The sequence below is a fragment of the Acromyrmex echinatior genome, chromosome 15 (genome assembly GCF_024713525.1).
Source record: "Acromyrmex echinatior isolate Ae372 chromosome 15, ASM2471352v2, whole genome shotgun sequence".
NCBI lineage: Eukaryota > Metazoa > Arthropoda > Insecta > Hymenoptera > Formicidae > Acromyrmex > Acromyrmex echinatior.
In genome coordinates, this window is record NC_141866.1 from 2021983 (window position 1) to 2046536 (window position 24554).

The 24554-nt window shown below is 31.6% G+C and overlaps 3 protein-coding genes and 1 long non-coding RNA gene across 8 annotated transcripts in view; 1 reads left to right on the forward strand and 3 right to left on the reverse strand.

Moving 5' to 3' along the window:
- Positions 1 to 2228, reverse strand: part of LOC105151155 (uncharacterized) — a 66319-nt gene extending 64091 nt beyond the window's left edge. Inside the window, exon 1 of the mRNA XM_011064704.2 lies at positions 1831 to 2228. The gene's annotated coding sequence lies outside the window, so the exon portion shown is untranslated. The remainder of the gene's footprint in view (positions 1 to 1830) is intronic.
- Positions 2229 to 6964: 4736 nt separating this feature from the next.
- LOC105151157 (farnesol dehydrogenase) lies at positions 6965 to 24041 on the reverse strand. Of its 4 annotated transcripts, XM_011064706.2 has the most exons (7): positions 10778 to 10923; positions 10561 to 10666; positions 9642 to 9955; positions 8887 to 9013; positions 8524 to 8659; positions 7229 to 7366; positions 6965 to 7155 (listed from the first exon to the last, which is right to left on the reverse strand). In XM_011064706.2, exons 3-7 carry the CDS (start codon positions 9943 to 9945, stop codon positions 7114 to 7116), a joined length of 747 nt encoding a protein of 248 aa, XP_011063008.1. In that variant the 5' UTR covers positions 9946 to 9955; positions 10561 to 10666; positions 10778 to 10923; the 3' UTR covers positions 6965 to 7113. The 4 variants fall into 4 exon arrangements, with proteins under 4 accessions (XP_011063008.1, XP_087269943.1, XP_087269944.1 ...); XM_087413817.1 differs by lacking the exons at positions 10561 to 10666; positions 10778 to 10923 and adding an exon at positions 23951 to 24041; XM_087413818.1 differs by lacking the exon at positions 10561 to 10666 and having other exon boundaries at positions 10774 to 10931.
- Positions 11103 to 21387, forward strand: LOC105151156 (uncharacterized). The gene is made up of 3 exons (XR_846802.2): positions 11103 to 12063; positions 16756 to 16983; positions 17255 to 21387. It is a non-coding gene; the product is annotated as an uncharacterized LOC105151156 (long non-coding RNA).
- Positions 21487 to 24093, reverse strand: LOC105151159 (farnesol dehydrogenase). 2 transcript variants are annotated; one of them, XM_011064708.2, is made up of 6 exons: positions 23951 to 24093; positions 23461 to 23774; positions 22735 to 22861; positions 22403 to 22538; positions 21953 to 22096; positions 21487 to 21872 (listed from the first exon to the last, which is right to left on the reverse strand). In XM_011064708.2, the coding sequence occupies exons 2-6, from the start codon at positions 23762 to 23764 to the stop codon at positions 21831 to 21833; spliced, it is 753 nt and encodes a 250-aa protein (XP_011063010.1). In that variant the 5' UTR covers positions 23765 to 23774; positions 23951 to 24093; the 3' UTR covers positions 21487 to 21830. The 2 variants fall into 2 exon arrangements, with proteins under 2 accessions (XP_011063010.1, XP_087269942.1); XM_087413816.1 differs by having other exon boundaries at positions 23461 to 23816; positions 23951 to 24091.
- Between the last annotated feature and the right edge of the window lie 461 nt (positions 24094 to 24554).

The following is a 24554-nucleotide window of genomic DNA, read 5'->3' on the forward strand; positions in this document are numbered from 1 at the left end:
TCTGAATTTTGGCAAATCTCAAAAGGAGAGGGACAGTTTTAACAATTAAGTCATTAGCATACAAGCGCTAAGTGCTATGTAATTTACAAATATTAAAATGCGAATATAATTGCACAATTGTAGTTATTAAATTAAACTCGCGTTGTGACATCGATAAACTTAGAGTCAATCCGTTCTATGATCGCAATATTAAAGTTGATAAATGAAAAATTTGTAAATAGTCAATAATTTCACATCTTATATAATACAATTAATGAAATCAAGTTAATGGCTAATTAAAACCCGATAAACTGTTCAAAAATATATAATTAAAATTCAGTATTATGCAACACATTTGAAATCGCGTAAATCTCACTAAATAAATGTATTATTAACAAATGGTCAATGTATCATGGCTTTCTGACGCTTGAATCATTCGATCTGATGATTCGCTTATTACGTTTTCAATCTAAAAACGATGAACAAATTACATTTGTAATTTAAAAAAATTTAATGCGCGAAAATGAGATACAATCGAATGCAAATATTATTAAAGAAATAATTATTAATCGTAAATATCGCAACAAAGTCATAATTTCCATCTTCCGTTCGCTTTGATTCTCGTGCTTTAAATAATTAACTTCAAACAACTCGTAAAATATTTACCTCGACATTATTTTCGTCATCTTAATACGCTTATGTGTCGTTAATTATAAGTACTAGTTAATTAGCGCAAGTGGATAAACGTAAAATATTCAGAGAGAATAATCGGGTATTCCTGTCGCCCGTCGCAATCGTTTTTAAAAAGTAATATGACGATACGCAGAACAACACGCACCGCTACCTGCCTGCTCGACTGTTACCGCGTGAATGATAGCGTGACGACCTTGTTTACGCAGCACGGACTGTGTGCCGCGACGCACCGTAAATATCTGGGTGTAACGGCCATCCGAAAATATTCTCGGAAATATTGTAACATTTTACAAAATACTTATGCCAAATATTCTATTTCTTCTTCCGAACCAATTATAATATATTATTAATACATGCTCGATATTCCACGGCTATTCATTATTTTGAAATTATTTGATACGATATTTTCTGCGATAATTTGAAAGGCCGATAAACAAATTATATTGAAATTTACCGAAAGTTCAAAGATCTTGTATACACAATATATACCAAATTCGATATACTGTTTGCAAAAACAAGTCGAGAATTGTATAGCAGCCGTTACAAAATACCTATATACCTATATACCTAAATACGTAATATAAAATAAATCCAAAATAAATATTCTTATATTAAATTAATTGTACGCTTTTACAATTATCAGTTGATCACGTTTTAATTTAAGAAATGATAACAAAATTGTAGATCAAAGCTTTCACGCATCAGTACTTTTCCACTCGCACGTCTCTACCCGAATAATCGCTCGGAGTCCTTGCGGGTTACGCACATAATGACGCACGAGCGAGGCATGGTGGGGCGTGCTGTACAATTCAAACGATTTTTTGCGATTTTTAAGACGAATATAATAGACTTTTCTCTTGTATCCGCGAATATTATCACAACTGGGTATCAAAACTTTGATACAATGTGTTCAAACGAAATAGCGAGCTTACTATTTCGAGCAATTGAATATGATTGAATTTAATAAGTAAGAATTAATTTATAAGTAAGATTAATTTATAAGTAAGAATTATAATTAAACAAAAGAATAAATTTGTAAAAAGTTTTAAATGTTTTAGCAATTCCTCTTTTTTTTAATTATTATTTTTAAATAATTGTAAAATAAAATTTACGAACAAACAAAAAAAGATTAATTTTACATAAGTAAAAAATATTTACCACAAGATTATTCCATTGGTGCCCGACGTCTCTCCCAGATCTCCTTCTCCTCTCAGAATTGGGTCATCCTCGCGCACAGGACACTCGCGAAAAACACTCGCGAATAATATACTATAATCGCACGCGGACTATAACTTGAGTCCGATAACTTGAACGACACTCCCGAAACAAACGCGCGACGCGACGAACCGGCTGCAGTTCGTTCATTTTCAATTAAACGGCGACGAGGGTACGTTAGCTTTCCCAGAGGATTTTTACATGAAGAGAACGATTTTATTCAATATCTAAAAATTTATCTAGATATATACATATCCGAAAATTTTTAGATACTTGAGAAAAATCATTCTTTTCGTGTAAATATCCTCTGGGTACTGAGCCCCCTCACCACGTCAAGGTGTACCCGTGAGAGGGAAGATAAACCGAAAAATATAAGATATAGCTATTGTCTATATTACATCACACGATGCAATTATATATTATAGTTGACTTTTAGAAATGAATATACAAGCACTCGTTAATTCGTCACTATTGCGAAATAAATTCAGTGCAGATAAAAGGGCTGAATCTCTTATTACGGTGTCTCTGTAAGATATGATTAGAAATGGAATGAGCTAGAGATTAATAAAAAAGAGGAATATTTCTTTTATTACCGACAAATAGTTTTAAAGTTACGCTTAATTGTTTATACGGATCGTATAAAGATGCACAAATAAAAAAATTAGTTAAATTAATTACACAAACTATATTAATTTAAAGAAATCGCGAAAGTAGAAATCGCATAAATTGCGTTATTTGCATGAGTTTATTAACGTTACTTTTTTATAACTCGTGTGATATCGTTCAAAGAACAAATCAAGAGTTATACTCAAGCCAGACAAAAATTTTACGTTAAACAAGAATAATTGTTGTCCGTAATATCGTGAAATAGCAATAAATTTTCCATCGCGTTTTAATACCAAATGAATACGTACGAAATATTTGTTCCGTGATGCATGATTGTCATCTCAATTCTTTTATAAATAATTAAAATTTAACGTGCAAGGTATAGTAATCGTATACTCAGTATTCATCAAGTACAACATTTCACATTATATTTGGCATTCTTTGCAATAAGATTTCAAAAAGGAAATGTGAAGAAAAGCACACGATTACCTGCCTGTACGAGCATCGGGAGGAGAATAACTGCGTGGTAACTACGCGTAAACATGACGTGCCGTGACGTGGCGCCCCGTGCCGCCCCGTGCCACCCCGTGCCACCCCGTGCCACCCCGTGCCACCCCGTGCCACCTCGTACCACCTTGTACCGCCCGATCGCCTTTTCACGCCAAAACAAATTCCAAGGTTGCGCGCTAACCGTCTAAATATTAACGCATTTACGAAATAGATAAAATAATTTATTCGTTACATTTTTAATATTCTCTGATGAGTAGTCTGTTGCACCGTTTTTGCTTTATTTCTTATGCACACAACTCATCTATATCTTAGATATTTCACTTGTGTTAAATATTAATTCTGCCATTCTATCATTTACGTCTTATCTCGCATTCTTAATCCGGAAAAAGTAATAGGTAAATTATATTCAAATTTGCAATGCAATGCAAGATTTGTTGAATTCTAAACACCAAGTTAAGAAAATGATTTTGATCGCAATAAAACGATGCGAAATGTGATTTGCTTCAATACGTTATTGTTGTCGCCTCGATACGTTAACTTATATATATATATCATTAATTTCAAAAATTAATTACACATGTGGACTGCTAAATATTAATTATTAGCAATCGTATTTCTAAAGAAAAACTCGGATTGATGTATAGTGAAAGCAAAAAGTATTCGTACAAGGAAATTTATTATAAAAAAAGCCTTATTTGTAGAAAATAACCATTAATTAGCAATTTTATACAATGAATATATTCTTTTCTAATATAAACAAACAAATTCGCATGTATTCCTGATTTTAGAAGCTAAATTTTTCGTCTGTACGAATACTTTTTGAGCATTCAAACAATACAATTTTTAATTTCGCTTATTTTTCGGATAATATATTTTGTATAATTAACATCATTTTGGTATATATAATTTTAAGAAACATATACACATACAGTCTATTTTATTTTTTATGAATAAATTGTTAATTATCCAACAAGAAATGATCGTTAATTAAACGTCGAATTGGTATTGAAATCATCGAATTTATATTCGACATCAATTCGATGACTCATTTCTCGCTGGATAATATTAATTTTTTAAAAATAAAATTTTAAAATATTTTTTCTGTACGATTACTTTTTGCACTTACTATATATGTATATGTTCTTTATATATAAATATAATCTTTAATTATAAGCGGCACAGAATTAATATAACAAATATCTTGAATAATTGTAAGTACTTAGTAATCGTATACTCAGTATTCATCAAGTATAACGTTTCATATTATATTTGGCATTCTTCGCAATAAGATTTCAAAAAGGAAATGTGAAGCAGAATTACCTGTACAAGCATCGGGAGGAGAATGACTACGCAATAATTACGCATAAACGTGATGTGCCGTGATGTGTCCTGACGTGCCGCCCCGTGCCACCTCGTACCACCTTGTGCCACCTCGTGTCACCTCGTGCCACCTCGTGCCACCTCGTACCACCTCGTACCACCTCGTACCACCTCGTGCCACCTCGTGCCACCTCGTGCCACCTCGTGCCACCTCGTACCGCCCGATCGCCTTTCCTTAACTTATATTAATAAAGTAAATAAAGATTTATGAAGTATTTCTTTTCTTTCTTATGTAAGGCCTGATTGTATCAACGTTACTTTAACTTTGAGCGAAGCATATAACTTTCATTTTCACTCCGTCTCTCTCTCTCTCTCTCTCTCTCTCTCTCTCTCTCTCCCCTCCCCCCTCTCTCTCTCTAAAGCCGATCGAGAAAGAGGAAGAGATAGAGAGTTTTAAACTTTTACTTAAAGTCAAAGTAACGTTGATGCAATCGAACCTAAATGATATACAGTTAGCATTAATTAACTTTTAATTATAATTCTTTGTAAATCCAATTACATGCAACTGCTCGAAATAGCAGACTAGCTTTTTCATCTGCCATTTGAACACGGTCACTGTATCAGAATTTTAAGTTGTGTGATAATACGCAGATACAAGCGAAAAGTTCATCCGTCTTAAATTTGAAAACATCATTTTGTGCTTTGGTTCGTAAACTTGTTAGTAGTGTGTAGGAAAGTGATTAATTTCACATATAATAGCTAATATAAATTAATTGTTCTAAATAATAAATTGATATCATGTAACATGGATTTAATTGATTTTAAGAACACGCTATTGAAAGATTGTACAGGCATTCTCTGTAAACTGTAAGTTCCATAGACAGTGAAGGGACCAAATGTCGCGATCCGTCACAAAGCCCAATAACAATGTCGATACGTTGCAACCGAATACTTTTCGCCATTACGATGTGTTTTAACCACGGAGACGGAAACAAAATCTTTTTATTTCTTTCATAAACTGGTGCGCCGACGTGGTGGAGTATAAAAGAGCGAAGTAACGGAAGAAGCCGTCGTTGAAGACGAAGAAAGACAAACCACTCGGTCGTGACGACTCGTAAGTTTCCGCAGCCGGTAGTACCGGGACTCGGGAACGAAACTAATCGAAGAGCATGACGCAGAAGCCTCTTATCCGTGGAGGGTCGCCGCTATTGACTTAGCAAAGTTTGGATTGCTGTGCGGATAAGACGTACAGCAGAGTCAGCAGGCGAGCCGCGAAAGCTTTAGCGAGTTTCAGCCTCGTCTTCACGCGTATTCGGTACTGAAACTTTTAGTCGCACAGTCTAAGCGGTCCGTGGCGAATCGCGACGACGGTCAGACATGAACCTGCATTAAACTGACTTTAATACTTGTTCTGTCGAGGCTCGCGAAAATACCGGAGAGATTCTTTATATACAAGCATTTGCTTTGGTGCGGCCGAACGTCTTGTGTGTTCAAACATGGTAAAACATTCGTAGTAAGATTGAATATGAAAAAGTATTATCAATAAAATGTACAAGTGTTTTTTTAAACTACTCATAGAAGAATTTAATATATATTAATATATATTTATTTCTCATTGCGTATAATAATAAATAATTATTTTATTTTAAAAAGTAGCATATATGTTTTTTTTTATTGTTTAATATTTTCTTTTATTAATAATTTTATATATCGTGATATGAAAGTCAATTTTAGATTGTATTGTAAACAGTATTATCTAGAAAATTGAGGAGTTGAAAATACAAATTTATAGAATAGACGAAGCTGTTTATTGTAAACAAGTTAAGTAGCAATAAGTTGTTATAAATGCATCAATATTATATGTTTTATCATTTTCCTAAACTAATAGAAACAATATAGAAATATCAAATAAAAGAATATACACTTTGTAAAGTTCATGGAAATTCGAAAGAAGCAAATTAATCATCTGCGTGCTTCGCCCGAGGAAAGAGTTCCTGGCAAATGTCAGGAAAAGCCAAGTTAAAGACAGAATCGAAGAATGCGTTTATATCGTTCGCGAAAGACAACGCGGTGCTCGTTGTCTCGTTAAGTCGACAGAGATCGAGCGTTCGTTCCTTTGGTCTGCGAGAAAGAGCATCGCCCCTTTTCAATACGTCAACCTCATTCTACCTCCGGGGACCCTGGAATCTTTTCTCTGAGCTAGGTAACTCACGAAGACGTCCTTTGCATAAGGGAACACGGTCTTTGATAAAAGAGAAAAAACAAGGATCCAAGAAATAACGATGCTGTGGGTACGCATAAATAATTCTCATACGTGAAAAATATTCTTCAAACGTGATTAACGATTTCCAAGTATGCGATACAAAACATAAAATCGCTTTCATTGTTTTTTGTCAGATTTAATTCACAAGAATAAATTGTCCGTTCGATGAATTAATATTATAGATAATACAGATATAATTATACAAAATTCATATTTCAGATCTTAGATTAGATTATTTACTTTTATACCTATTTAGCTACAAATAGATAGATAGATGGAGATATATATATATATATATACATTGAATAAAATTAGATTAGCAAATCTATTAAGTGAAACGTAGATTAGTATTAAGATACAAAGAAAATAATACTTGGATATACAAAATTTTATATTTATTTAAAAAATATAAAGCAACATGAAAGCTTAATCACTGCAAACCCTAAATAGCTCACTTTATTATCAGCATAAATTTATTTCTTGAAAAATTGTTGATGCATTGATAGACTTCTTACTAAAAATAATCTTTATGGTAACTCCCCGACATGCTGGATGGTAATCTGTGTAATCTGCAAATAAATAATGCGTAAAATAATTGTCCTATATTTATTAAGAAGAAAGTATGTTAACGATCATTTGAACCTGAACTTCTGGTCGTGTTCCCAGAGCATAAATGAGTGCATCCGCTATGTCTTTCGGTTGAAGACTTGGTACTTTCTGCATGAAGTCATTTATTGCATCCATAGCTAGGTTCGTGCTTACAATACCAGGACTAATGCCCTGAAAAAATTAGATCAGTAAGAGTCCAAAAAATTATCTGCATTAAAAAGAAAAATGTCTAGCAACGTTTATATACAAAAATAATATTATAAATTTCATAATAACATCTGCATTATGCTGATATACAGAAACAATGATTACTGTTTATGTCCAGTCACATATATGAATATTTTTAGTATTTTATTGTTACAAAGTGTCTATTATTAGAAATACGTTTCGTCTGCAGTTTTTATTCTCTTACGCAAAACTTCGTCGTCAATATATCAATATTATAAATATATAATAATACTGCTCATTACTATTTTTTTATGTACAAATAGTCTCTTCTACATATTTTGATTACTGAATATGAATCCGTTAACCAAATTTGGATATAGTATTAATATATATACACACACACACATACACACACACACACACACACACACACACACACACACACACACACACACACACACACACACACGCACACATATATGTATACACATATGAATCAAATCTGAGAAAAATAGTCGATAAGGCCAAAAACAATGATTGATGATTTTCATAACATTGCAATTGCAGCAAATTTTTTTTTAAATTTCATTAATGTTATATAAAAGTATCAATTTTTAACTTTAAAATGCATTAAATAGTTATTTTTCATATTGCTTATATTTCATATCGTTTTTTTTTTATTTAATATGATTCGATTATACTATAAACAAAAAAAAGAGCACTTACTTTCTATATATTGCAGTGAATAAAATGCCTTTTCCACATTACACGAAAAAGAGCTATTTTCAAATTACTATATTTTTAAAACATACCATCATTTCGAAACGAAACAAAATGTATTTTAAAGTTAAAAGTTGACAATGAATGGCATAACAAAATTCAGAAAAAAATTTGTATAACCCTCAGCTTTGCTGTTTTTTCCCCCTCTAATGACACTTTTTCTCAAAATTCTGTCTTGATAGCTAAATTTGAATAACGGATTCGTGTTCAGCGAGCAAAAATATCAAAATGAGTATTCATACCCTAGGAAAAAAATTTAATTTTTTAAATTTTATCGTACAGTGTAGTACATTAATGCGTTTGTTATCAATTAAAAATTATCATTTACATAATAAAAAAAAATAAAAAGAAAAAAAGCTCAAAACATAATTGCATCTTACGGTAATTCGAATAGGAGCCTTAATTTTCGCCATTTCTCCTCGTACTGTATTAGTCAGAGCAAGAGATGCATGCTTAGTAGCGGGATATAAATTATAGTCAGGCATACCATCCAGTAGTAAATAATGGCTCAAAACACTATACATTAAACATATTAATATTAAACATAAGTTGCACATTAAGTAAAAATTATTTATAATATAATAGTAATATATAATATTACTTATTAACTTTCTAAAAAGATTTTTCGCAATTTTTGTCGTATGATTTATGGAAAATTTAAAAAATGTTTATTTTTCACAAACTTATTTATTCTAAAAATTTATGGCGATTTATTCAATCATTGTTAACGTAAGAATCGGTACCTGTTGATATTGAAAATATGTCCTTCAACGTTTCGTTTGAGCATCAAATGCACTGCTTTGTTCGTACACACGGCGACTGCGAGGACATTAATATTTAACAGTCTTTCAAATGTCTTCCTATCACTCTCTGCAAATGTAATTTATGGAATTTTTTTTAATAAACCAACATAATAAAGGAGATCAAAGGCTTTTATAATGCTGTCAGTGAAAGTCCCAATTCGCTGCTTCGAGAAACACATGCAGTGTTAAATAAAAGTAACAATCTATTTTTGTTCTGGCGCAATAATTAATATCTTTGGCTTAAAAAGCCGCTGTTTTGAGTGAACTTATATAATAGCACTTGATGATCTAAACTATATTTAGACATTTATTCGGTTTTTGAATTTTTCAAGCATTTTGATTAAACGCGTAGACAGATGAATACTATATGTAGATGCACATATATCTATTCTTTAAACAAATTACCATATTTGTTATTTTCTTAAACGTTATTTTTATAAACATATCTATATTCATCAGTTTCAAATTAATATAATATACTATATTATATACTATATAATATACTATATTAATATAATATAATTTATCATAATATACTGCGTAATATTATGATAAAATGTATAACATACATTATATTTCTGTAGTAAGCCATAAAATACTCATTACTGATAAGAACATGTTTATTTAAATATTTATTTAAATGATTCTTTATGTTAACAAAATATATGTGTAATACATGATATCAATCATCATACCTATTACTCGTGATGATGCAACAATGCCAGCATTGTTGACCATAATATCCACACCACCTAATGTCTCGATATGCAAGAATGCTGCATCGATTTCATCCTCGTGAGTTATATCACAGCATATGGTATATAACTTGCCTGGGAAACCTTCCCGCTTACATTCCGCATCGAGTTTTGCTAATCTTCCTTTCTGGACTTCCAGAGCAACCACGTTTATTCCGTTTTGCAGAAGAGCATGTGTAATTGCTTCACCGATGCCGGATCCAGCGCCAGTAACGACTGCGGTTTTACCAAGCCAACGATCCATAATTGCCTGTCTGCAAGTACGATCCCATGTAACATCAATTATTGCAAAAAGAGAGTTTTCAGAAAAGTTTAAAATATTTCAATCTTTCATATTTCGTGTGCAACAATTCTGAAAAAATTCTGCAATATGTTATATGAAATATTGCAATAGAAATGTTTCTGAAACACGTATAAATTTGAAGATTAGTACTTTGCACTGTCGTTAAATGGACGGGTTTTTTTTTCGTAAATAAAAAATCGTGTAACCTAGAATAAAAAACGCAGCATGATGAGATGTTTCATCAGCGTTCGAGTGAGATAAATTTTTTTAAAGCGAGTCTCCGAGACAGTCCAAGATAAAATAAATAAAATATATTTCGAAAATACAGTTTCGTTCAGTTTAGTGTAAAAATTTATTTAAGTATCATTCCGATATTCCTGGGATTTCAAAATTATTTTAATAAACTTTTAGCAATATTTCTGATATATTTTAGAAATATTTTAGATTTTTTATAATTTTTTAACAATCTATCCATAAGATTTTAAGTGCAAGAATAACATTTTATTATTTCAGAATTGTCTCATTGTCAGAGCTATCACAGAATTTTGTAATAATTATGCGATATTTTAAACTAACAGATAAAATATTTCTCAGACATCTCTGAAAAATTTTTGTGCTGCGTTGAACATAGTTGGCGGTTGACATGTCACTAATAGTTGCCAAGCCAAAAATAATATCAAACCTTTAAAAAGTAAAGCATTAGTATTCACAATCGCGATGATATTAAACTCAATTATGAATTTGGGAAGTGACAATACTTTCGATTAACAATATTAACACAGTACATACTTACTTGCCTGTCTTCTACGCAGTACTCAGCTATACTAATTTATCACAAAATAAATTCTAATAAAAACGGATATTCCGGTATAGATATGAGTGATAAAAAAATTATCTGACGCAGCAGGTTAAATCGGTCACGTCCGCGTTGGTAATTTCATACGACTGCTAGTGCGAAAATACTAAACGCTAAAATCATAATCAGAGCAATTCCAGCATGACCTAAATCATTCTTTCGCTAGGAGTGGGGCTACTAAACTCAACGATTATATATGATTACACAGATATATACAGAATGGAGTAATAACTTTGCCCACTTAATATCTTGAATATCTCTCTTAATAGTATACAACTTGATAGTATACAACTTTCGTACAAATAAATAATTTCATATTTCTAAAAAAGCGGACATATTATACACACAAACACAACACAAACATGTGTGTGAGTGTGTGTGTGTGTGTGTGTGTGTGTGTGTGTGTGGTGTGTATGCGTGTGTGTAATAATTCTTTATAAGTATTATTAGAAATTATAATATTTTTTTGCTTTGTTCACTACAGGAAAGTAAACAAAGCTTATAAAAAAAACGGGAAGTTTTAAACAACAAAATTGCAACAACAGCGAAAAATACGAACGTTGGAAACGAGAACGTTGCAGAACGAAGAAGATCAGAAGAAGGAAGTGTCTAAAAAAAACTGAGAAAAAAGAAATAAGAGGAAAGAATAATGGATATGAAGATGCATTAGTTGCAATAGAACAAAAAAATATTTTGATTGCAAACTTGTCAAAAAAAAGTGCTTGAATTTAGACGAGAAGTCATATGACAAATAAGAAATATTGGTTTTATATACAAGAAGTTCAAAGAATTTTTAATACTACAAATAGAAAACGCGAAAATTTTAACTACTTTAGGATGAGAGAAAGGGGGAGTACAAAAAATATCATGAAATTCAACGATAATACTTGAGAGCCTATAAATATTTGAAACAGATCTTATATATATCGAAAACTAAAGATAAGATAACCGGATCATATGTGCCCTATTCGCTATTTATAAATACTATAGTAAAGTTAATAGATAGCTTAATAAGGATAGTGCAGGCTATTCGTTGACTATTAATGAATTAAAAGTTTTGCTAATCTTTTTTTCAAGACTTTCAGAGCAACCACATTCATTCCGTTTTACAGAAGAGCATGTGTAAAGAGTATGTTTCACCCAAGTCGAACCATTCCGGACCCAAGTCCAACATCGGTAACGATTGCGGTTTTACCAAGCCAACGATCTATAATTGTCTGTCTGTAAGTACAACACACAGCTCGCAGTTGGCGTTCCAAAAATAACTACCAAGCCGAAAATAATATTAAGCTTATAAAAGCATGATCATGCATAAGCATTCACATTGCAGCGATATTAAATTTAACCATAAATTTATGAAAATGATATTTCAATTAAAACATATACTTACTTGCGTATCTATTCGCAACTGTCATTTGCACTAGTTTGCCACAAAATGAGCTGTAAAATCGCAGTATTCAATATAAATCCACAGAAATGTTTAAAAAATGATTGGCGCAAAAAGTGAAACCGGTCACATTACTGAGTCATTTATGAATTATAAATGGAAAAACATTAAAAAGATAAAAAGGTAATTATAGCAATTCTGAAGAACTGACTCATCCTTCGTTAGAAGTAGAGGCTATTAGGTAAGGTTGTCTGAAAAATTCCAATAGGAAAACCATAACAAATTCCTAATTTCACGGTCTTGGAATTTATCCAATAGAGTATAAACGAGCAAAAACTATAAAAATAATTAATATATTAGGTGTTGGAATTAATTCGTAGCGTTTTTTAATGAAAGAATGTTATTTATTTCACATGAGCATTAAAAAATACATTAATGAAAGTACTTCCCATCACTTGTAAAACGCTACGAATTAATTCCAACACCTAATATATATATGTGTGAAATAAAAAATTTTTGTTTTAATTATTGTAATAAATTATACAGATCACGATAGTTGAAAGAAAAACAAAACAAATCGTGATATTAATAAAAACAATATTAATAAAACATCTTATAATAAAGTTTTCTTTCCAATTCATTAATATGTAAAATACATTTCTGAAACAAAAATTTTGGAGATGACACAAATGTTATTAAATTTTATCTTAATTTCTAATTTTATGAGAAAAACATAATAACAACAAAACTAAAAATTGTTTCAATTTAAATATGATTCGTGTTTATTATGCAATATTTTGTGTCAATTATAACTAATTTATTTTGTTACGTCGATTTTTCGATTTATTGCGTCGATTATCTATTATGCATTTTTTTTATTTTGAATAAAGCTTAAATCTCATACACTCTCAATTGACGCTAAACTAGAATAGTGATACTAGATTATCAAATTAAAATACAAAAAATTGACGAATCCATAACAAAATTTATTTTATTTTTAATAAAAAATCAGTTTTATTGATTCGTTTTTTTCCGAAAAATAGTTTTTATTACATAAACTTTGACAAAAAAAAGTGAAATTTTGCCAACCTTGGCTGCTAGGCTTAAAAATTACGTATAATTACACAGACAAATAGATATCTGGGTAATTATATATAATATAATTATATATTTTATAATATATTATATATTTTCAAGTTTAGTATGCATGTATAATAATAGTTCTCTATATGCGATTGTATTCTAGCAAATATACCTATATATGCACACACATACATGTTCATTAATTTCTTATAAAAGTAATAAGTTATATCATAATAATGTAACAGCTAAATTTTTAAATTAAAGAACAAAATAAATAATGATCTGTATAGAAAGATATTTCAAATATTTTATAATTTTTTTTACGTAATATGACATTCTTTTCAAGGTTTTGCAATCCAACCAAGAAAGATAGTGATAAAAAATCCAAAAGAACAAGAAAAAAAATTTAATATCTTTATAAATGTGGCAAGAGAGTTTAGTGCATCAGCATTTTGATCATCAAGACAATTTTTCTTAAGCAATAAGGTTTGCTATTTTTAACTATATATAATCACTTATAATATATAAAAATACGAGTATCAAGTTAAGATGTATCTTGCTGCGCAATGGAGCAACACTCGCCTATTAAATACACCAACAACCTCTAATTATTAAAATGAAGTATTTCTTCGATTCTACATGTCAGAAAAATATTTTTGTGATAATTTCAATGATTAGACAAACTATGTAGCAATGAAAGGATACGTAAAATTAATAAAAAAATTGCGAGATCGTTCCCCATGGATTGTATTGAGTAGAAACAGATGGATCTGTCCAGACACCATTTATGTTGAGATTCGCTAATAAAGCGCTCGGTATAACTTGATTTTCGCGACTGAGTCGAAGCCTGATGGCGAGTGAGCACGTGAAAACGTGGGAAGGAGCGGGACGGATGCTATCGTTCCGCGATAATAGCCGTAATGACGACGATAATGCCTCGACACATGCGCCGCGGAACTGGCGGCTTGATATATCGTTTAAATCACGACCGGCGTCATTACGTACGGATACGTCTCGTCGTAACAACGATTCCGACAACAGAGAGTGCCGGAGTTAAGCACACCCTATGGAAAAGACGTTCGTGCGATGTCGTTAACAGTGTCATCTTCTTGTCATCCACCTATGCGAACGGTTGAATATGAAGTAAGCGGGAGCCACACGATGAGTCGTTTGCGGCAATAACGATAGTCTGGTCATAATAACTCTCTTCGTCCATACACATTGATGGAGTTCTAACGGGGAAGTATCATACGTGGAATTATGAGCGTTCGCTTTATCCCCATTCAATTGCGGAAATTTCAGCGCTATTTCCTACATATACAGTGATATAAGTTCTACGAGTAAATTGATCGTTATGTGGTTTTCCTTATACGCATATAGAATGGTTTAATAATTATCTCTCGTTTTTAAATATGCAAATAATTATTATGATTCAACAGTAATAACATAATAGTTCAATTAATATAATAATATAAGACATAATTAAAGTTTCCTTGGAATGTTGATTCTTCATTAAAAAATAAGGATTTATTTATATCATATATATATATATATATATTCTAAAATTAGAAGAGACAAATAGTAATTTTAAATTATAAAGATGTTATAAAAGATTGTTTTAAAATTCGCGAATCAAAATAGCAAGAAATTGAAGAAATAAGTTACAAAAATAATAAAATAAAAATATAGGTTAAAAAAGTATTTGCCATTTTCCGAGCAATAATTTTTTAGATATAGGTTTACAATTGGTTAATTACATCTACTGTAAATGGCTGCCCGTCCATGATAGTTATCTACGATTACTAACTATCGATGCATGACTTATGGACAGGCAATCATTTAACCGTAATATGTAATTAGTCAGTTGTAAACCTTTATCTTAAAAATTACTGCTCAGAAGATGGCAAATATTTTTATAACTTATTATATTGTATAATATATTGTATATTTTTAAATTTTAAAATTACTATTTGTTATTTGAATTGTTATTTTGAATCTGATTAACAATTTTTAATGTGTGTTAAACATAGTAAAAATTGTTTAACTAGGCCACATTGTTACCTTATATTATATAGTATTTTTCCACTACATGCATATTGAGAAATTTATCATTTTTTCCACAGATAAAACAACAAATATCTATAAAAGAAAAAAAAATTAATATTTTTATAAATTTTCATTCCTTTCTCATTCCTTTTTTGCTTAGATTTATAAACTTTTTTTATTTTAAATCATATACATCAATTCGTATAAACGCTATTTAGATATTGGCAGAAAAAAGAAGCACAACTATTAAATTTTCACTTGAACCAATCTACAATGATTTAAGTGAAAATATATCTATAAAATTATACGCTACAAATCGGAATAATTAAAGCAACATAACATAAAAAGAATTAAAGAAAAATAAAAAAAGGAGACAAAAAGGAAATTTTTCAATGCTGCACAAATATTATAACAGTTATCAATTTCCATTTATTTATAGTGTTAGTATAAATACTTCAACTCATGTAACCATCCGATATCCTGATGGGCAAACTGTCCCTTCTTCAATTTGAAATTATTATTAATCAAACAGATCACATTTGCGATTGTTAGTATTTTCGCAATTTCGAAAACCACGACCGTTTGTTACACGATAGAAAATTCTCGGATGATCCTTAGGGATTATCGTCAGATTTAAATCATACGCATCCGCGTGGGTGAATAATTTCAGTCGTGTATTCGTTTGCAAAGTCAAATTAATTCGTATAATCTTCGTTATCGCATAAAGCGGAGTACATAAACCTCTGGTGCTTGCTAACCAATAATAGAATTTCTCTTCTCCGCCCATGTTATTTCCGAATGAAATGGATAATACCAATTTCCACAATACACATTGCAAATGCATCGCGCTCAATAGATTTGACGCTCTCTAATGTTTAACGTTGCCGGTTTATTCATTGACTTCAAAAGCGCGACCATCCGCTTAAGCAGCGAAGCTCCACTCGGAGTTACATAAATGCAAAATAATTGGTGTAACGCATCATCATTATTTATGATCTTTTTCCGCTCTATAACTCGCATTGTACATTCGGGCTTTATCTTCACTGCATATTTATTTTTGGTCTCTTTAAACAGCATTATATAAACTATAATCTTATGTAAACTTGTACATTGTTTTTCAAAGCCAGTAGAAACAGAAAGACGTATTTTTAACTGTACAAATGTTCGTTATATATTTGCTGTTTTAATTTAAAACAACGCATTTCGCGAAGCAAATCCTCTCGATTTAATATTTCGCCAGATTGCGTTTCCGCGATAGACAGTATTTTCTTAACGGACTAAAACCATGGCGCGCGCATGTTTTCTCTGGGAGAATCGCCATCTTTCTTGTTTCTGTATTTTCCAAGTGAAGTAAACTTATCTACATTATTCAAATGATCCTTCAGAGTTCTCGTTTTAGCCTCGTCCAATATTACTCGCAACCGCTACGATGAGGAGACGGAATTCATCCTGTACCGCGGGGATCAGCGTCGCAGTGGATTAAACTATGCACGGCCATGTCGGGAATGCGTTGATAACATTATGCGCATCTTTTTCCCTCATGAATGTCACCGAGATGCAGACGGATGGAACGAGTGGATTTATAACGGAGGCGAAAGATTCCCGTGCTCACCTCGACAAGACCACAGTGCGTAATATTCATTCTGCAAGATACGCCCCTTGTAATACAGAATGGAAAATCAAGGTCCCACCGCGCGAATTGTAATCCTCTCTCGCGGACTTTATTCTTTTCGTCAATTTCGTTATTATTTCATATATTATATCAATCGCTTCACAATTTACGCTTCAGCATCGCGCGTGAATTGCATCGAATTGGACGCATATCGCGCAGACATGATTAATAAATCCATTCAGGAAAGAAAGAGAAGAAACTATTCTACAACTTCTCCGCTTCGCAGATTCGCAACTACGAATTAAACAAGAAATGCGACAATAGTAGCAACGGCAATGTTAAGGAAAAAGCGTAGATTCTAAGGGATGTCAGAGTGTGAGATAACGTGCATGGTTTAGGTCGTACTAAACGGGTATACTAAACGGGTCGCCGAACAAGAATACGCGCTCCAGCTACTGCAGCTGCGACATTCTAACTGCTACATGTATATGCCATATTATATATATTAACTCGTGCAGAAAAAAACATTCTTAATGAAAAGACAATTAAGAGGAGACATAGGCGCAACATCCTTAATTTAATCTTTCTTATGTAATCAGATATGTTATCAATGTGGCTCCATAGTGTCATGTGTTTCTAAAAATCAAGCTTTTCAAAAATTACAGAATAATTAAGAAAATATCCAAATTTTATAATATATTTTACTGAATATCTTACTTTATTAAAAAGATTTATAAAAACATTCCCTAAATCTCGTGATAATCAAAAATTAATTAGACTCGTTAAAATGTATTATAAATATTCTTTAATAATCTAAAATATTTTGAATAATATATATCCGATTTTTCGCTATTAAAAAAAAGAACATTATACATATGCATATGTTTATTTCTTTCTCGCAAATAATCAAATCTTGTAGCAATGATATCTTTGCAAAAATTTTATCATTGCCTAAGTCTATCAGGAATATGTTCGGGTACGCTTGAGAGAAACCGCACAGTATAGTTGTTCCGGGAAAATAGCTTTCATTCGTGGCAGAATAATTGAGGTCACCGCACCACTCCGATGAACGCGGAAATCGGCCGAAATCCCGAAAATCGAATTTTCCGCCTTCGCTCCAATTTCAGTCGGCTTTTAATAAGTCAATAGACAGGCTCGCTCGATATTCAGCCCAACGTGCGGTACTATGGCCAATACCGAACAGTCGTGCTCCCTCAGCGTCGTAAGCGAAAGCGCGCAGTTCGCGTTTCGTTCCAACGCGTCACGTGCACGCCGTCACCGCGAACCACTTCAAATCTGACACCGCACCGGCGCACGTACGCAGCCGGTTTAAGCGGGCATGTTTGCACTGCCAGTGTTCCGCTAACGAACCTATCCAACCACCCCCGAGTCCCTCTCGCGAACCCTTAGCGACCCGGCTGACTCCTCGTCGTTGCTGTATTCAGCTGCCATATTCGTTCTCCGCTTCGCATATTCGCTTTAATGACATAAGTCGAAACGCTGCGAAACTTTTGACGCGTCGAAATCGTTTTTCTAATTCTTAATCGCGGCACGTCACGTTGCACCCCAATTTCAGAGAAAGTGTATTCCTTTTATTTGCATACACAAAGATTGAAGTTTTTTTGCCAGAATATATTAATAATCAAATTATTTAAATTTTTCTGTACTCCTCTTTCTTAACAAAGAACCTAAGTATAAAAACATTATATAAAACTATAAATGTATAAAACTATAATTTTCCACTGCATTTATATTTCAATCTATTTCATTTATTTTCAATTTCTAAAACTTATAATAATGACATGTAATAAAAAAAAAAAGATTCGATAATCACACGGTAGTCATTTTTTGGATTTAAAGTCAGCAAAACAAGCAATTTTCAAAGAATGTAGTTCTCAACATCCTCAAAGCGTTAAATGTACTCATCAATTGTTTAGATTTACCAAAGATATACTCTGAGACTAATTCAAATACGAGAACTAGAGAAATACGGTCAAACAACTGTTAGCGTACGAGTCAGTAGGGAAGAGAAAGGTGAGTTGTTCTCTGTCAGAAACAGTTACGAACGCATTTAAGGAAGTTAAATCGGGATGTTTGTTCCTCAACATTTGGTGGCTCTGGTAAATTCAGGCATTTGCGAAATTAGTTTCAATTTTGAAGGAAATATAGCAGCCAATATACAATATATGAACGTTCGCAGGCCAAATTGCTATTAATTCCAATTTATAAGCTTGTTTTAAATCTCTGTATCGATTAGAACAGCTTGGCATAATGTAAAATACTTAATTTCTCATTTGCACTGCGCAGACAAGTACCTGACAGTGTTAAACTTGCGAGATAAACTCATCATTGCAAAATGTAAACGAACTGAACGAAGCGACAGAATTTGGAAGCATCAGGTGTTATTATTTGAGGAAGACGCTAAAGGCCCGGAAAAACAATGGTAGCGCGAATGCTAGCCATCCCGCGTAAATAAAGAGATAATTTATGATCGTTACACAATGATCGTCATAAATCGCATTTCTACTGGTCGACAGAACGTGCCGTTATGCGAGGAACTCCGCTTCCGCCTGTTAGCCTCAATCCCTTCCCGCACCGCCACGCCGCAGTGTCGATATTTTACCGCGGGAACGCAATACACGGCCGGCATAATTTATCTGTTTTCAAATATGCCCGTGCCGATAGATTTACATATTTTAATATAAATTCCTAAATGCCGGCCCCCGTCCATACATACAGACAGCCCCATGAACCAAGTACATCTTTATCGATCATCACTCTACCGTTTTACATCTTGCTTCTTATACACCCCCGCCTTTCCTTAATGTAACAGCTAAGAGCACCTCAAAATGAGAAATAAAAGTAATCGGATTCTTTGCATGTCTTCGCGTTATTAATTATAGCAAGTAAAGTAATACGACTGTCATAACTCTTAAAACTGCTTGCAATTTATTTTTTGATTAGTGTTTAGAAGGGATACAATAATTGTATAACAATATTAAGTACAGTTATATGTACATATGCAGGCTGAATCAAAATACTACCAGTAAAATGACTCTAAAACAAAGTTAAAAAAGTATTTGTCATTTTTATTCCGAGCAACAGTTTTTGAAGCATAAAGATTTAAAACTGACTAATTATAAAACGTTTCATGGGAAGTTACTGAAACTAATCAATTGTCATTTTTAAATGTACATATAGGGAATAGAAAAAATAAAATATTTTTTAATAGAAGACATTGGTAGTTTTATTCACGTATGAAATAAAGATAGTCGAAAATTTAAAAAATTTATTTTTTTATTTAACGTCCTTTTGTCAAAAGAAATGTTAAATAATTTTTTAAATTTCCGAAATATATATCATTAATATGGACAATATTTCATATTTTTATAAACATGTAATTGAATAATACAAATATTTCAAAAATCGTGTGTTTACTTTATATGTAAATAAAACTGCCAAATGTCCTCTATTTACAAAATATTTTATATTTTTTTCTATTTCCTACGTTTAAAAATCATAGTTGTTAGTATGTATATTAATTTCAGTAATTTTCTATAGGACACTCTGTACAAATTACGATTAAACCTGTCTGTGAATCACGCATAGATGTTAGTGATTGCACGATTTAGCTGTTTAATCGTAATCTGTAATTAACTACTTTTAAATTTTTATTAAAAACTATTACTCAGAAAAATTACAAATATTTTAACTTATTTTTTTCAAAAACTTTCTTAAAGTATTTTAGTTTGCAAATGTCAGAATATCTTATATAGGTTCGATTATTTATAATAATCATTATGATACACATTTTATTGTAAGCTCTATTAAAAACAAATATTGATTGAATTATATTATATGTCAATTTTCAAAATGAATAACATATAGTATCTGACTATAACGCTGTGAGAAGAGATCTAATCGCAGAGCTAGAATACGAAGCATACACTTAGATTTTGACAGGACCCGACACCCGATGCATGTCGCGAAAATCGATTTTCCTGATAACGCTACGCGATTCCTTCGAACTGCGCGAAACACGACGGAACTTGTTTGACACCTTAACTATCGCTCGCACTCGAATGCCTCCATAGTTGACAGTCGAGCTCGGTACGGTATAAGCCGTTATTGTCGGAAATTCATGTTTAGAAGCACGCATACGGATGCACAATGTAGATATGGGAGACGCACATTTGTGTATAGGAAACGCGCATTTCAATCGTTCACGTATAAATGCCAAATGACGCTGTATTTGTCATATGACAAGCAGGATGTAACTGCTGGGTGTGTGTAGCAGCCACTTCGTCGAAATTTGAATGCAACGATTACATGCGAACACATTGCCGATAACGTTGCTTCGCGATAAGCTAAATTTATCACAAATCTTTTTAGAATGACATGTACAAGTACAAGGTCGTAGGAGATAAACAACAGCGATATCTGATAGTCAGTATTTCGTTTCCTGATAGTATATTGATCATAAATTTCGAGTATGCACTGTAAAATAAACGATAAATATCCTTACAATGTCATTTTTCATATATTTCTCATAAAACAAATACACATATAAATCTTTACACAAAATCCTTATTTTAGATTTTACTGCATCATTTATTTTTATCTCTGTTTAACTAAAAATGCAAATACATTGAAAAAGATTAGATTAGCAAAATTATTATTGAAATGTAGACAGTATTATAAGAAGAAAACAACTTAAATATAAAAAATTTGGTACTTATATAAAATGCAAAGCGATATGAAACTTAGTCTTTACCAGCCTCTAACTTTCTTACTTTATCGTAAGCATAAAGTTGTAAAGTTGTTAATGCATTAATAGATAGGTCTCTTACTGAAGATATTCCTCACATTAATTCTCCGGTAGGTTGAATCGTAAGTTCCGTAATCTGCAATTAATTAACGTGTAAAATAATTTTTCTATATTTATTATTTATTAGAAAGAAAATACGTTAATGATATTTTGAACCTGAACACTCGGTCGTGTTCCAAGAGCATAAATAAGCGCATCCGCTATGTCCTCCGGTAAAATATACTGTGCTGTCTCAAAAAAGTTTTTCAAACTATCCTCATGCGCAACTATATTTGTTTTTACAGTACCAGGACTAATACCCTAAAAAAACCAAACAAGGAAGTAATAATTACCTACATAATAAACAGAAGCATAAAGTTCGTAATACTTTGTATAAAAATAATATTATAAACATCATGATAATATATCTGCTATAATATGCTGATAAACACTACATTTTACAATACATTTTATAATACAATATATACGAGTATTTTGTTTGTGGCTTATTGTTATCTCTTGTAGAACGATTTGCTATCAATATATCAATAAAGTAATATTATAATGCGTTTTTTATTTAATTAAAAGTTATAATTTATACATAACATTATAAAAATATCATCTTACGGTAACTCGAATAGGTGCTTTAATTTTTCCTACTTCATGTCGCACTGAGTTAGTCAGAGCAAGAGATGCATGTTTACTAGAGAAATACACATTACATTCAAACAATTCGTTCGGCATTCTGAGATGGCTCACAATACTGTGGATAAAAAAACATCAATATTAAACATATATTATACAGTAAATAAGCATTACAATAAACTTTTTTAAAAAATCTTTCGCAATCGTTCATAGTTTATGAAAAACTAAGGAAATTTTTTTATTAAACTTATTTGTTCTAAAGGCATATTTATTTATTCAATCATTGTTAATGTACCAATCATAAATAACAATACCTATTGAGATTGAAAATATGTCCCTCACTGTTTCGTTTGCGCATCGAACAAACTGCTTTATTCATACATACTGCAACTGCGAGAACATTAGTATTTAATATCTTATCAAATGTCTTCCTGTTGCTATCTGCAAATGTAAATTTATGGAATTATTTTTAATGAACTATAATCGAGGAAGCTGAAATCTTATTATGTTGTCAATATAAGAGACAATTAACTGCAGGATGTAGCAAAGTAAAGCAAATAAAAGTAAAGATCTTTTTTTTTAGCAACATAACATTTTTCGCTTAAAACATCATTCCATATCCCTACTGCTACTGAATAGGCTATTTTTGAATGACTTCAATAATATTTTGCAATCAAAGTAGATTTTTAAATAATTTAGTCGGTTCTTGAATTTTTCAAGTATTCTGAGATTAAACGTATTGACAGTTATGAATACTTTGCAGCTGCATATCAATGTACCTTTTTGATTGAATTCAATATGAATATGAATATGAAACTCAATACCCAATACCCAAAATTTAAATATATAAGTTCAAATTAATATCGGATTACACAATACCGTGTAACTCGATTGCACAATACTGAGATAATATGTACAACATATATTTCTACAGGCCATAAAGAAAAATTCATTACCGATATCAGCATATAAATAATAATTATTTAAATAATTCTTTAAAAATTTCTTATTTTTTTGTGTAATATTCTACATAATCATACCTATTATTCGTGATATTTCAACAATGCCAGCATTGTTGACCATGATATCCACACCACCTAACGTCTCAATTTGTAAGAATGCTGCATCGATCTCATCCTCACGAGTTATGTCGCAGCATATAGTATATAATTTGCCCGGGAAACGTTCTCGCTTACAATCCGCATCAAGTTTTGCTAATCTTTCTTTCAGGACTTCCAGAGCAACTACATTCACTCCGTTTCGTAGAAGAGCACGTGTAATTGCTTCGCCCATGCCGGATCCAGCGCCGGTAACGACTGCGGTTTTACCAAGCCAACGATCCATAATTGCCTGTCTGCAAATACGACGTAGCTCGTGGTTGACATGCCACTAATAACTACCGAGCCGAAAATAATATCAAACTCATAAAAAGCGTAATTATGAATGTTCACAATCGCGCAGCGACATTAAATTTAGTTGTGAATTTGTGGAAATGGCATTTCGATTAACAATACTAGCACATATACTTACCTGTATATCTTCTATTCGCAGCCGTCAGGTGTACTAGCTTGTCACAAAATGAATTGTAAAATCGCGATATTCCAATTTCGCAGAAGAGTTAAAAAAATGTCTGATGCAGCAGGATAATAAACCGAGAAGATTCAGTGGCAGTAGTTTCATACGAACTGCAAATGCAACTTCACTAAACGACAAATTTATATAATCAGAACGATTCTGACATTGAAATGGTATCTTTTAGTAGGAGTGAGGGAGGTTATCGTATGTGAAGATTATACAACAGTAAATATAAGTAAATATAAGTATTACGTAACAGTTTTCTAGAAAGAAATATATATTATATTATATAAGTATATTATATAAGATATATTATATAAGTATATAATAATTTTTTAGAGATAAATGTAGTAATTTAAATGTATAATGTAGATAAATGTATAACGAATATATCTACATGCACACATAAATTCACCCATTCCTTTATGAAAGTATAAGTTACATTGTAATAATATAAGAAATTTATCAACCTTAAATTTCCAAATTAAAAGATGTAATAAAGATTTGTGTACGGAGCATGTAGATATTTTATACTTTTTAAAATAATATGTATTGTTTT